The 16048-nt window shown below is 39.7% G+C and overlaps 1 protein-coding gene across 1 annotated transcript in view; it reads right to left on the minus strand.

The window, feature by feature from the left end:
- The window catches only part of cwc27 (CWC27 spliceosome associated cyclophilin), a 44078-nt gene that overhangs the window by 10192 nt on the left and 17838 nt on the right, over positions 1-16048 (minus strand). Inside the window, exons 12-13 of the mRNA XM_057321837.1 lie at positions 3450-3559; positions 2125-2237 (exon numbers count right to left, since the gene is read on the minus strand). Coding sequence (XP_057177820.1) covers positions 2125-2237; positions 3450-3559 — 223 coding nt within the window. The remainder of the gene's footprint in view (positions 1-2124; positions 2238-3449; positions 3560-16048) is intronic.

Consider the following 16048-nt stretch of genomic DNA (forward strand, 5'->3'; position numbering starts at 1 on the left):
CAGATCCTCGCTTTATCCTCAAGCGTGTCACCGCCGCGGTCTCGCACACCATTAAGACTGACAATTAATCAAGCGTAAAGCCATTACGCTCCACAGAGGCATGCGCTCAACGCATTCTTTACGTTTGATTGTGATTTACGGTCTTCCTACAAATGCGTTCGCGCTAGAAAAAATGACTCGAAGACCCGCCGCATTCAACCCACAGTCGCTTCAAATGCTTCCAGTGGAAAACTACCCTGGATTCTCAATGAACTGTATTTATGGATCATGCATACGTAGCTTAAAAAAACAAGCCGTACAAACCGCTGAAGCTATAGGTTTTAATCGAGGACCCAGCAAAATGATTTACCAGCCTGCTTCCCGTAATCCTCAAAAAAAGTGCCGTGTGACGCGCCCGTGAGTAATGTCCAATTGACATTAGAGTTCATTAAAGAGAAAAACATATCGCTCGTACTGAAAGCTATAAATGTGGATGAGCAAAATCTGGTTGTAAGGATCTACTGGCACCTCAGAGGCCGTACTTACAAACACATTCATCTTCATCACATGTGCTAGGGAGATTATGGGGAAAACAGAATCAGACCGAAGCATTTCTAATTGATATTCTATTTGTGTGCTTTACCGCACAATCGGAGCCGTAACCGCGTGCCTCGTATGCGGCATCAAGATTGATGCTCCCTTGAGTCTGATTCATTTTGCAGCATCATAAATGTTATCCTGGCCAAAGGACTCCACTGTCAATAACACGCTCGGTGCTACTCGCATGGAAACGCTTCTATCGAGGTCCTAAAGCGCCGTGATTGATCCTAATATGGCAAGTTTAAAGTCTGCACTCAAAGAGATATCGAAAAAATTTGAGGGAATATTGTTGTTACTATAGAGTGGCACTTTGATGGTCTGATTTTATCAAAGCTGATGCTTAGACTGATTCTGGAGAATGCCAAAGAAGTGGAACAGTGTTTAGTCTTCATATTTAACAAAGTGCAAAACTAAAACAGAACAGACGTAATATTGGCTCGCAGAGAGGGCTGCAGGTGATTTGGTGTTGTAGCACCATCTTACCAATGCAATTATTTACAAGGACAGTTTACCCCAAAATAAAACTGGTGTCGTCATTTACTCACCCTCATGTCATTTAAAACCTGTATGCCTTTCTTTTTTCTATAGAACACAAGAGACATTTTGAAAAACGCTGGTAACCAAACAACATTGGCCCCCCCATTGACTTCCATTGTATGCACACAAAACCACCGAGACATTTCTCAAAATATCCTCTTTTGTGTTTTACAGAAGAAAGACTCGTATACAGGTTTTGAACAACATAAGAGTGAATAAATAATGACAGATTATCTACTGTAAAACAGACGCTAATGCTCAAGACATACAATACTGTATACCAGCATGACATCCAATGCATAAATTAACAAAACAAATGTAACAACCCAGTCAACTAAAAATATGTTTTTCAAGGAGGTCTTTCTGGCTAGACTTGGGACACCAGCATCTAAAACCTACTATACACGTTGGTCTTTTTGGCACAGCAATCTCTAAGACAACAAAGTCTAAAACCCAGAGCGCTGGTTCCTGCTGGCATTCGTAACGACCGCCTGTTAAAAAGACAGCACGCGTCTGACTGCAGGTTGAAACGCCCTGCTGGGGCCACTTTGAGTGCCACGGCCTTGTCGGGCCGTCTGGCGTACGGTGGGTGTGACGCGTTCCATCTGGGCCCACCGTCTGCTCGAGCAGTTATTTACTCAGTTAAGTCAGCTGAGAAAACTACTTCTCCACAAGTGGCTATTGCAGCGCAGCAAAAACAAACACCGCATACTGTTCTAATGGTGTCAGTGCGATCCCGAGCCAAACGCATTACTTGGCTGGACAGCGAGGTGGTTCAGGCACACTCGAGGTCGGCAGATGTGTATGGAGAGAGTATGAATGTTTCGCTATGTTAGTTCAAATAAATAGCTAGGCTAACTTAATGTGAAACGGTAGCCGTGTGCTGGGACAATCAATGAGGTGTGAGTTATTGAGAATGTATTTGATCACAGACAACTGCAAGTCCATTAGTGCATTAAACCTCCACGGGAATGAGGAAAACAGACAGGAGAAGTTCATCCCACTTACCAGCCTTTATCATCATCCTCGCCTAGTTCCTCCACGTTTTCCTCCGGAACGTCAGAAGTGTCTGAGATCGCAGTTGTCAGCTTGGATTTGAAGCGTTCCAAAAGGGCGAGTGTCTTTAAGAGGGAAGAGAGACGATACGTTATTATCATCTTTCAGTTTTCAAATGGACCTTCTAAATTATTAGGTTTTAACAGAGACTCATTTGTTGGAGGGTTTTTTTAGATCAAACCTCCATCTCTAGGGGTATCATAATCTATTGGTTTCGATAACAACTGTGATAACGGCATCATTTATTAAAAAACACAATTCAATTGATATTGCAATAATATCACTATCATTAATTCCTTTGGCCACGTTGATCATTTAGTGAAATCGGATCTTTATGTTTTTATATGACATTTCATATTATTTGATTTGAACTAGGACTCTTTATTTTAGGGGGTTTTGTGGAAAAGGAGGATTCGGAAGAGAGAAATGCAATTGAAGAATCAGAATCAAACCTGCACATGGTTCAAAAAGAAATTATTGCTAGGTTGAAACCCCCCCATAATTTTTTAGAGTATATGCATTTGCCATAGCTCTTTTGGTTTGAAGTAATCTTTTAGAAGAAGGTAAGTTGGATATAACCAAGAATGTATTAATAAATCGAATGGGGCTATAACAATAACTATATAACTATAATAATTCCTAGAGCTCAAACAAAAGAGAATTGGCGCAAGCAATGCCAAGATTATGGGTTCGATTCCCAAGCATTGCAAGGGTTGGTAAACAATTAATCGTGATTAATCGCATCCAGAATAAAGTTTGTGTTTACATCATATATATATATGTGTGTACTGTGCATATAAAATTTGTATTCATAAAAACATTCACATACTTGTATATATTTAAGAAAGTGAAATTATATACAAGTAAGCCAATGTGGTAAAATCCTTTAATGCACGGCTAGCCGTTGTTTATCCCGCTTATACCATGGTCATTTGCCAAGTTAAAGCCGTTATTGATGTTTGATCAGACAGGTGAAAATGACAGTTATTTTTGTCAGTTAATTTCAAACATTGATCAAACCGACTGGAACTACCCGTGCATTAAACGGTTTTAATGCACACCTTCCAGCCAATCAGAATCAAGTATTCAAACAAACCATGCTATAAATAGAAATATATATGTGTATGTGTGTGTGTTTATAAATATGCACAGTACACAGACATATATTACGTAAACAAATGTTTTTATTCTAATAATTTGAATACAATGCAAGTCACTTTGGTTATAAGCATCTTCCAAATGTAAACGTTAAGAGAAGTTTTCAAGTTTTGACTTACTTGAGCCTCTCGACCAGACCCCTTCTTCCTTTTCTGCTTCTTTAAGTCTTCATACTTCTTCCTGCTCTCCAGATACTCAACCATTGCCTCACTGGATGGTTTACTGTCACCTGTAAGAGAAAAAACGAATTATGCTTAAATGAGAGCGATTCATTTTTCTTCATAAATCTGTCAATTATTCTAAAAGATGGCTAAAATGAAAAGATTTAAAGGCAAAAAGAATACCAGAGCAAACGTTATTAATATCACATGGACATAAATATGAAATACATAAAGTTTATATAGCTATAAACGTCAATAAAGATGGCGACTCCTGAGGGCCATAAAATCTTATTGCAAATGCCAAACTTTAGGTCCTAAGACCATCATCAGCACGAAAGGCAATCTTTTGGAAAATTATTGATGATTTTCTTTGCTATAAAGAGATGCACGTGATCTGCACACTTCAATAATGACATAAATGACACATTTAACAACACACAGAAAATAGTGCAATAATTGTGTAAAGTTAACCCATATTACAAACACCAACATCAACAGTGTCTATAAATAAAGTATATTCTCCTAATCCCATGCTACAATTGCAAGACCTGGAAAAGTCAATACCATCAAGGCTGAGCTGTTGACACTGGTGTCTACAATCATTAATGTGCCACTGCGAATTCTCCAGCTCAGACGGTCTGGCACTGATGTCACCGTTTACCCAGCGGACACAACGCTTCTTTGGACTTCACCTGCCCTCATGGCAACTATGACCGAATGCTTCGCACTACAAGCTCAAGAGGAACAAACTACATCACACGGAGCCTCCAACATGGGTGATTTATTTCACGTTAGCACTGTCATGTAACGAAAAATCTTTTTTCCCCTCGCAAATGGAACATTTGTTTATTCTCCTTATTTATGGGGCACTGAAAACCGCATTGAAGAGTGGCTGGAAATTTGTTATTCGGCAACTGAGAGAGAAAGAGAAAGAGAAAGAGAGAGAGAGAGAGAGAGAGAGACACGTGTTAGTCTGAAACCCCTGACTGAAGCTGGCTATGATTGAAAATGTTTAGTCTGTGGCATGAGCTAATAGAAAACTAGAAAGACAGAAAGAACGTTATGAGCCAAAGACTATTAAAACACACTGACTGTGTAGAAACCATAGAAAAAACAGGGCTGCCCATTCGAGCTGAAAGCGTGTTTATGGTGGCCACTGTCCAGATTGTGAAAGATACAGCTTTGATAGGACTGAATTAAACATGTGTTACAACAAAGTACAAGAATGTTTGCATTCTTTCGGTAGTCTGTGTGTGCAGAATGCATCCACGTAATGCAGGAGTAAATACTGCTGCGTTAGTTTACTCTTTGTTTGCAGTTTGAGCGATTATATTTTGATTTACTTGACAAATCGTGTTGAAGAATGAACACGAACTGCACTACAACTACACCGCTGTCCAGTGCAAGAAGCCATTTAAAGGAACAGTGCACACAAAAATAAAACTTGTCGTCACTTTATCAGCTGTCCCTTTTTATGTAAGTGTAATAATTTATATGGTTAGACTTTACTTAACAGATTTAAACTAAATGTGACTGATTGTACTTGACCTGACATAGTCAGCAAGCACGTCGTCACCATACGCCCAAAACCCTTGATCTATTTTACATTAAAGTCATCAAAAATTTTTAGTTAAGTGTGTCGTCCATTTGGTACCAATAGAAGGTTTAATAGAAGCTGGGGGACCAATAAATGTTCTACAAATATCCCCTCCCACCATATGTTGTAAACTGTGTAGTGAAATCACTGCACGGTTTTCACCTCATGAATACATGGTTTTCGTAACTATTTTACGAGGTGGCTAATTCGATGATGCGAATCGTACCCAAATTTATGATTAGAAGAAAAAACAAATACTGAAGCCCCACCCCTAAACCTAATCACTACTGACGCGAAAGCAAGTCATACTAAAATATAAAAATTACATTGTATTCATATGAAGTTTTTCATTGGAAAACTGAGTTTTTGTTTTAAAAAAGCAATTCGTCCACACCAGTGTTTCAAGTGTTTTCCAAGTCCTGCCCATGCACACCAAAACGTACAAAAAAAAAAACGCTTGCATCCATGAACTGCGCATGAGTATAACGTAAAACACTTCAACCTGTGTCATTTCTGTCAAGCGTTTATTTAATTTCTGCCTTATTATAATGTCGCGGCAATTTAGAGGAAAGGCACAGAGTTTTTTTTTAAATGGATGGACAACGAAGTAGAGATGTTGCAGGGGGTAACAAAAATGATAAAGTTGCAAAAATGAAAGTATAAGGCGAAGTTATTGTCCGCTGCCGAACAATAACTGCGAGTATTTAAAAATCCTGTCTTCTAAAATGAAATTTAAAGTATGCACGAACAGACTTTAGAGAGCAGCCAAAACAAACGCTTCACATGCTGAAAAATATGTCATAGTTTTTAAAGATCTCGGTTTTCATCATCCACACTACAACGCAAAAAACTGCATTTTCAAATGTATCCACTTTGGAGTGTGTTTTCAAAAAGCTCCGTTTTCATTGACAAAAACGTAGTCTCGAGGCTGTTCCACATTGCGGGCGATGCGATAAAGTGAAACGAATGTCCGACGAACCTAGGCGAAATCAAAGGTGAAACGATTTGTTGCCACAGGTATTTCACTCCGGTAAGCCAGGTGGCGCTAAAGGACAATGAGTTCGCTGTTGTTTCAGGAAAAGAAGACCGTGTCGGTGATGCGTGCGTTCCTGAGAAAAGCTGGAGGCATTTGGGCATACAGATTGAGGTAAAAATGTTGTATAGAGGGTTTTCACGCGTCATCAATCCGGAATTCGGCCATGTTGGAGGCACTGAACGTAAACAATGCTATTGAACCGAATGGAAATCGCACATTTTGCTGGCGAAAAAAAAAAATTCTTTAGAAATAACTGTGACAATAAAGCTCTTTAATGTAAGTCGATCACACCCGAGAATCGCTGTTACCATATACTGTAGTATACGTGCAGTATAATTAATTATTTTCTACACTGAATGTCATGCACGAGTCAGCAGTATTTACTGTGTGTAGTTTAAACTGTTTATGTTCAATGCCTCCAATATGGCTGACTTCCGGATTGATGATGTGTCGTGAAAACACTCTATAATCAGCATACAAATAAACATGACATGAAATAATGTCAGTATATCATGCCTGTGTCATATTTTCACTAGAAAATGTTAGTCAAGAAGGGACAGTTTCAATGGCCCTCGAAGTTGACTGTGACCCATTATTTAATTCTGGGATCTTCTGCAGTCTAGAACTGAAGAACTTGAGAGTCAGTTGAGTTCTTGAGTCACAATTCACTGCAGACACTAAACTTGGATGTGCATCAAGCAACCACACCCAAGCCTACCTGCAACAGAGGTCTGGTGGACAACTGATTCTAGTAGTACACTGTAATAGACTGGTGCTGGGATGACGCACTTTTGTAGCAGCCTGGAAGATAGCGCCCCACTGATTCCACCGACCAAAAGTCTATGCATTTTTCCTATAAACTTTTGGAAGATCGCAAAAAATAAGCTCTGTGATTAACAAAGGTTTATCATGTTCACACGTTTTGTCTACGAAGATAACCTTTACAAATGAACACCTAATTAACGCAGACGATTATTTTATCGTGCATCAACACAGTTTTTTTAAGAATTATTATTTTACTTCGAAAGTGCGTTGCTCACTGGCTTTGAAACATACAGACAAACCATAGGTCACAGGAGGGGTAGTATGTTGATCGGTACTGGCTTGGGATGGGCATCATCACGCGTCTCAACCAATGAGAGCATTCAGGGTTGGCCTAAGACTGAAGAAGAACTGAACTGAACTAAGACTGAACAAGAAAAGTTCAAAAACCAAAGAACAATTTACAGTAAACTGGTCATGCAACACAATTCAGTACACATCTGCACAAATAACATTTACAGCCAGGCATTTAGCAGATGCTTTTATCCAAAGCGACTTACAGAGAAGATAAAGGAAACAAAACAGTGAGGCGATTTGTCAATAGGAGGCGATGTAAAAAATATGGCATCCTCTGCACCTTTGGCCCAATTTTGTAAAAGTGTACTATTTTCTGCAAAAATACGGAACAGGTAAAAAAGGCTACAAATGCACATTTGTAAACTTGATAATCACAAATTTGAGGGTGTACACATGCTACAGTTTACTGGATACAGAATAGTGAAATTTCTCTCATATAAAGTGTGTACTGTGATTATACTGTCTATTATGTTTACTGTAAGTAGTATAAAGCGCAGTAGATGATTCTAGGATGCACACTTACCTGTGCTCCTATTGATATTATCCTGAGATTCTGGTTGGTGTGTCATCAGTTTTGCAACTGAATGTTTACTGATGGACAAATGTGTGCTATTTGAGTTTACAACTTGACACTTCAGTTAATTATATTGTGTGTTTGTGTTTTCTGAATGAGAACATGGTTAAACCTATGCAAATTGAGGCTGTTTGTGTGTGGGGTTTGTACAAGTTGGTGTATTGTTCTGAGAATGTGTTTATGGTTGTCAGAAAATGGTGAGTTGTTTCATGAATTGTGTGTTAGCAATCGAGAAAAACTGTAATACGTTACGTTATGGTGTATATGCATATATGATAAACACCAACCCCAAACAATGTAACAATTATCTTCTAAAACAATAATCAAGAAAAAAATTCAAATAATAAAGGTAAGTATAAGTACACATTAGTAGTATAATAATACGTTCCACTGTTCAGAGCCCGAGTCCTCATCCGTGTGTTTTTGGTGTTTTAGCGTCACCACGTGGCCTGTTTATGTAACAGCAGTGGCTCCTAGAAGAAAAGCTTAAATCTAATTGGACGGCTTGTGTCTTCGTCCTGTGAATGTGAAAACATTCATCGCACTGGACGAAAAAAAAAACATTCGCATTTTCGCCGCACGAATGTTTGTGTCCTATGTGCAGTGCTTCATAAGAATCTATTGTTTTGGTTGTAGCGCGTTATTGCAACGAATATTCGCGCCGAAAATTTGTGGGCAGCGTGGAACCTTCTTCAGTGTGGACAGAACGGCAAAACGGAGAGAAAAGATGCATTTTTAAAGAAAAACATTTTAATGTGGACAGGGCCTGCATCTGCTTGCTGTTCCCACTTCCGTCACGCAATAAAAACCCATGCCAGGGGGTCAAATAGGAATTCAAAAGTCAAGGCTGAAAGGGTTAAGAAAGTAAAACAGGCAAATGCCATTTCACAAACACACCTAATACATATTCCAATACACCTAAAAGAGTAAGAACCCGACAAAGCCTCCAAAAACATCTGTTTCTCAAGAATGGAGTTGAAAGCCATTTATCTGCATGATAGAAAAATCTGAACTCTGTCATCTTCGAAAATCCTTAAAAACGCTGTAAAAATTTCTGTATGGAATGGGCTGGACTTACCCGAGATGTAATGTTCAGGTAGAGTGGAACTTAATTGACTAACTAAAGCTTGGACCAAACAGGTTATTTGAACAGAATGGCTGTCATTAGCTTCTGGAAGCATGCAATAACTCATTTACAAAGGTATTCAAGCGGTGAATGCCACAGATTCAAAGCAGCCATTGAAATAGCCTATCTGAAAAGTCAGTGCCGGTAGAAAGCCTTTCCACTTTGATTTATGTGAGCAAAAAGTGATGCCTTCCACTCGGCTTGCCTGACGCTCCCGCTCGGGCCCAGCTGCAGTCCGAAACTTGCAGGCTGCTGAATGATGACACCCTTAGGGCCTACAAGAGCAGCACACTCCATCTACACCAGCTGGTGTTTCTAAGTACTGTCTTTGAGCTTGATGGCTATTCTAACAACATTCCACCCCTCTCCTGCCACTCCAGCCAAAAGAAACTACAAATCAAGTATGCGGCAGCAGTGGGTGGATTTGGACAGCAAACATCTCATCGTTTTGGGAGATGGATTGTTGGTCAAGAAGGGACAATTTCAATGGCCCTCGAAGTTGACTGTGACCCATTTTTTAATTCTGGGATCTTCTGCAGTCTAGAACTGAAGAACTTAAGAGTAAGTTGAGTTCTTGAGTCACAATTCACTGCAGACACTAAACTTGGATGTGCATCAAGCAACCACACCCAAGCCTACCTGCAACAGAGGTCTGGTGGACAACTGATTCCAGTAGTACACTGTAATAGACTGGTGCTGGGATGATGCATTTTTGTAGCAGCCTGGAAGTTAGCGCCCCACTGATTCCATCGACCAAAAGTCTATGCATTTTTCCTATAGACGTTTGGAAGATCGCAGAAAATAAGCTCTGTGATAAACAAAGGTTTATCAAGTTCACAAACTTTGTCTTCGAAGATAACCTTTACAAATGAACACCTAATTTGCTATTTTTGAAGCCTAAATACAATGGCCAGAAGAATAAAGCTTTGAGGCTATAAACAGACTACAATATGGTCGCTCGATAACAATGTCAACCCCACCAAACCTCAGACAACTTTTTCAAACTTGATTAAAAACTAGGGCTTGGCAAGTAAACTCGTTATTGCGTTAACGCATTAATTAATCGATGTTGACAATTATTTTATCGTGCATTAACGCGTTTTTTTTTAAGTATTATTATTTTATTTCGAAAGTCTGTTGCTCACTGGCTCTGAAACATGCAGACAAACCATGGGTCACAGGAGGGGTGGGATGTTGATTGGTACTGGCTTGTGCGTCGCGTCTCAACCAATGAGAGCATTTAGGGTTGGCCTAAGACTGCTGAAGCGCACATATGAACCAGGAACACCAGAACTGAATGGAGAAAGCTACCGAACTCTTAAATTGACATTTCATTTTAAATCTCTTCCAGACAGCAGAGTTGATAGAACAAGAGTTATTCAACGCTCTAGACTGCGACCAAATGGTCGCATTTTACGAATATTTTCCTGCTGGTGCGACCAGTTTTTTTAATGGTCAACTGCCAAACTGATCAACACATATTTTTTGACCGTTATAAATTTAATGCGCAGAAATGTTATATTGCGCATGCGGCGCATTCAGTCACTCAAATTCGTCTGCCCTCCTTCAGCCATTTGCTCATCTATCAGTGCCCTCTCCCCACAAAGACGTAATATGCGCAGGTGTAAGAGGCGCATAATGCAATTGCTGATGAAGCAGAAGGACCGACAGAGCTAAAAGCTAAAAATAAATAGCCTGAGTTTCCCTGGCTAAGGTACAAAACAGCAACGATAACAAATTGTGTTGTATTGTGTGCAGTGTGAAGCTAATGCAGAAAACATGTGTTTAAACATGCGCACACAGAGAGTGCAAACTACTAAACCGAGTTCTCTTTCATGTCTTCTTACTCGGAAACGGACACATAAACACAAAAGCCGCTCTTAAAGGGGCAGCAGCATAATGAAGATCTCTGTTTATAATGTTCATCAAACAACAAAAGATGGACCCAAAACACTCAAAGGAATTGTGTTTTCCTTATGGGTTCTCATCATGCGCATCACAGAATAATCATGCGATTCAACATTTTATTCGTTGCCCAGCACTATTAAAAATGTGTTTGTTGGTAAGTAATTACATGGTAAATTAATACCGATCCACGTTTTAGAGATTTGTGTCCACGTTGCATTATTTGTGAGATTTATATGCGTGATGACTAGGGGTGGGAAAAAAATCGATATGGCGATTTATCGCGACATTTCAGCCCGCGAGACGTTATCGATACTCTGGCACAAAGTATCGATTTTTTTCAAATACAAAAGATCTAAATTCATACCTACACTGTACTTACCAGAACGGCAGTACCCACATATTTCTTGTGGTGATGCTCCCAGATTACGGATGGTCAGATGAACGGAACGGAACGGAAATTGTAATTCACAGCGGAGAAGAAATACGAGCATAATGGCGGACCAACAACAAATTAGAGATGCGCCAGCGTCTTTTAAATCAAAAGTTTGGGCGCACTTTGGATTTCGTAGTGAATGTAAATAAGTAGGCGTGGTTAACTCGGCGCTCTGCAAATTGGGAATACTCTTTTGACCTTCTTTCAGTCTGTAGTTTCGTGATTCGCTCCAGTCCGGCGCTTTCTCTCTCACCCGCAGTGCTCGTGCAGGGGTGCAGGTATCTGCGCGTGCATATTAAAAAAAGCTCATTCTCACGTATTTCAGAAGTCAGATTGTTTTGTAAAGCTTTAATAGTTTTTATAAAGTTCAACTTTAGGCGAGCCGAGGCGAAACTTGCGTTGAAATGCGCGATGATCCTCATAGCGTGAGCGCTTTGACATGACGTGCCGCAAACCCCCGTTTTGGGAGACGCGTGTGGAGTCACCAGAGACTCCCAGTCCAAAGACAAGCGCAAGAATAAACAAACCTAAAGACAGAGAGTCGCAACACACTAAAAATGCTCATCTAATAGATCCTTTTTTCCCTTCATTTACAGATGTCGTGATGTATTGTTATAGAATTGCCAAGCGATATATCGATTATCGGTAACGTGAGCCCTGTATCGCATATCGAATCGTATCGGGAGGTACCCTGCGATTCCCACCCCTAGTGATTACTTTTAATGCCCACGCCAAAGGATGTAGTCACTTTTAGCAACTTGTTAGCAACCACCGTTTTTACGACACGATAAAGCTTTAAAAACCACGAGCGGGTTATAACAGCTGTGTTTTATGTCATTGACAAAAATGTGAAAATATTTAGAGGTTTTGTTAACCACACACCTTATTTTAAGCATTCAACCAAAAAACCCATTAAAAAGCCCATTGACTTTGGGGCGATGGAACTGGAAGTGCTAAACACGCTTCCCAGTTTTCGCACAAAACACAATATCCCTGCGGTACGCTATTATGCATTAGTGAACCACCTTTCATGGCATATACAATGCTTATGTTTATTAACCTCTAGGTACAGAAAAAGACAAAAATGGCACCTGAATCCACTTAATACTAACTGCAAATTCTCACAACGCATCCAATCAAATCTCAGGGTACCACCCGAAATGCCAGCATAACCAATTAAAAATGTATTTTTAGACCCAAATGATCATCGTTTTCATGATCAATCGTTGCCGTCGCGTCCAAGTACTCAAGTACTCGTGCCCATCCCTAGTTACACCTCAAATGGCTTTGATATAAAAAGGGTATAACTAAGATTACTCCCTCACAATTCTCTTCCACATCACCGGGTTTGACTGACAAGGCTCCATTGAAATAAAACACCCTGTGCACACAGGCATAACCTGTATAAATAACTCAGAGTGGTAGAAAGAATGTTGCCACATCATTTAGGGTGGGTAGAAAACGGACAGCGTTTTTAGCATGTTTCTCTTATTTTTGGCTCTCGTGAATGACAGGCGTGCCAAGAAAGAGAAAACCAGACCAGACGAACATGCTATAATTTATGTCTTGAAAATTGAAGAGATGTCTGTCGAAAATAATCATTCAAAAACGCTACAAATGTCTTCTAGTTGGCTCGGCCAATTGCGGAGGAGACAATTGGCTTCTTTCTAAAATAAGATACCAGATGCCAAGCGAGCGGGCTGCTTTATTAAAGAGAGGGCAGGAATGTGTTTGCTTTTGGGACTGAAAACAAAGCTTGACGTTGCCTCTGTGGACATATGAACACCAGAGAACCCAAACCCAAACATTGAGATTAGGGGGTGGAACCAATGGCAAGAAAACCAACTTTCACTTTAGCTGGAAGTAGGTTTAAAATGCAATGACTGCCAATCCATAAGTTTTGATTCCTTATATTGGGTTTCAAATCAACAGAGTTGTGGTTAATACTAGAATGAAACCGCTAACAAATTGACAAAAAGAAAAGGCCAAATAAAAAAACTGACTTATCTTTGACAGATCAACAGAGAAATCACAATCCAAGCCAGTGATGCTTTCCATTCTCTTGGTTTTTCTTGGTATTTTGAAAGCTTTTGCTAAGTACATGGTGAACATGCCCATTCCACACGGTCCATAGACTCCTGACTATCCAAAAAGTAAAAGTCGGGTCCAAGCAAAACGTGCGCAAGCCATACGAACTCCTGCTAAATGAATTGCATTCTAGTAAATAAATAAACACACACACACGCACAAATATCACTGTCTTTTCACAACGCCTTGAATATGTCTTTAGCAGCTTGGCAAAGAAAATCTTTTACAGTGACCACAAAAGCTGCCCAAACCTCAAAACTGACAGTCTTAAAAATACACGTGTCTCTTTCAACATTGCAATTTGTAACACTTCCATCTTTATTTATTTAAAATTCTGTTGCGTACACAAAGTGCCGGTCTCTCCACATTTCCCACAAAAATGTGGGTATTGTCAACACCATGCTAGCACAATTGAAGTGCTTGTGTCAAGAAACTGACAGAGCAGCAATTGAAAAGCCATTTATTTATAGAAATGACTCTTTCTTCTGCAGAACACAAAAGAAGATATTTTTTAGGATGTTGGCACCCGAACAATATTGGCCCTTATTGACTTCCATTATATGTACACTAAACCACCGAGACATTTCTCAAAATATCATCTTTTGTGTTCCACAGAAGAAAGACTCATAAACAGGTTTTAAATGACGTGAGGGTGAATAAATGATAATAGAATTGACATTTTTGGGTGAACTATCCCTTTAGTCTATAAATTCCTGGTCTAATCGTTTCCGCCGGTATGCTACATTACTTCGTACAACCTTGAAAATATTCAAGGCATCACTTTGAAATTCTTTCTCTTTAACAAGAAAAAACTGTCCTCAAACATGCTACGGCTACTACAAGTGTACATACCACATTCCAGACAGAATGTTAGGCATTAAAAATGACTAGAGTGAGGGGACACACCTTTCGCCTCCTGAGAACACACAATGTGAAGACGTTGATATACAACCGGGCCGTCGCAACCCTCCGCAGAGGTCAAAGGTTCATCTGAGCAAACCTCATGCATGCAGTAATCCTCACAGGAAGTACACCAAACACCATAGAGCCAAAACTGCTTTCAGGATTTGAGACGCATACAATGACTCAACTACAGGGCTTCACCACTGTGAACGTTGACGTGTTTCACAAAATATTGAGAAATATGTAGGAATATACGGTATATTGTTCCTGTAGCTCAATTGCTGGCACTGGCACTAGCGATGCCAGGTTCAGGAGGTGATTTGCAAGGAACATTCAAACTGACCAAACGTTTACATTAAAATGCACTGTAACTTGCTTTACGTAAAATTTGGGTTAACGCTGTTAACGAAGAAATGTAACAAATAGCAAACAAAAGGCTGTGTTTACACTTGGCATCCGAACCTTGGTATGCACCAAACAAGTGGACTGAGACCCTTGAAAAGGTAGGTCTGCTTCCAAACAAACTCTGGTGCGGTTTGACTAAAATATGAGATATGGCCCTTAAAATCACTATTTGACAACAGAAAGAGCTTTATTAAATCGGAATTTGACTCCTTCAAACACTTTATGAGCTCTTTGTGAGTTTTTCCCGGAAAATCTCGTTGTGACATTATTATCATGTCTTTAGACTCGGTGCTAAGTGAACCAGACCATTTTTTGGTCCCAAACAAAAGTAGTTACTCTATAGATCAGACTTCGTAAAGGTGCTTTGTGCAATTTTTGGATGATCAGTTGACAGAAATGCAATATAATCTATATAACGATGTCTTCATAACGAAGCATTATGTTTTAATTACCTTAGAATGAGCTATTTCAATCCACATACACCACGGGTCCCCTTGCATGGAATTCACCATGTTGTTTCTACAGTAGCCCTAAAATGACAAACTGCTCTACAGAGCGCGTTTCGTAAATATGTTATCTCTTTCAGAAAAGAAGCGAAAACGTGACGACATCTTGGTCCTTTGAGAGCCGCCGTAGTACTTTGAAAGGGAGGGGGGAGCGGTGGAGTGAGCCGTTTGTTGCAATTGACATATCGCTAAGCCCCGCCCCAGATACTGTCGTTAACTCGGACAAACACACGGAGTTCGCTTACGTCTTACAATAAGAGCTGTCAGTGTGAAAGCCTTGTCCCAAGAGTTTTTTTAAACAGACACACAATAGGTGATCAAAATATTTCATACAAATCAATGCACATTTTAATCTTTTTCATCACATTTCAGCACATTGATCACTAATTTGGAGCATTACTGACACTGTGCGATGAAATAATCGCGTATGTTTACCAGCCAGTGCTTTCACAGATCGGCTTTGCTGGATTAAAACTTCAAATTCGGTCCATTGTGAAGTTCTAGTATGTTTTCTCACATTTCTGTGCTCTTTCAACAGTGAAATTAAACTGTCAGTGTCTTTACCAACAGATTTCAGACTGTTCGGACACTACTGACAAATATGCGCACATATTAGGGAGGGTAAAATGAAAAACGTTTGCTCTAGTCCACAGGGAGACGCATTTCTATGGTCATAGTAAATATTAGAAGGGAATGTTGTCAAACTGCTGAGTCAGACATGACTTTCATTTATTGTATTACAAACAACACTTTAACTTTATTGCTAGAACTTGTGCTAACAGATAATCTCATAAACTGTCTTGCCAAGACTAAATACAAAAGGAAGTTCTGCCATGTCACGCACTATTTTACAACATCTAGA

Source organism: Triplophysa rosa, linkage group LG22, assembly GCF_024868665.1.
Source record: "Triplophysa rosa linkage group LG22, Trosa_1v2, whole genome shotgun sequence".
In the NCBI taxonomy this organism is placed as follows: Eukaryota; Metazoa; Chordata; class Actinopteri; order Cypriniformes; family Nemacheilidae; genus Triplophysa; species Triplophysa rosa.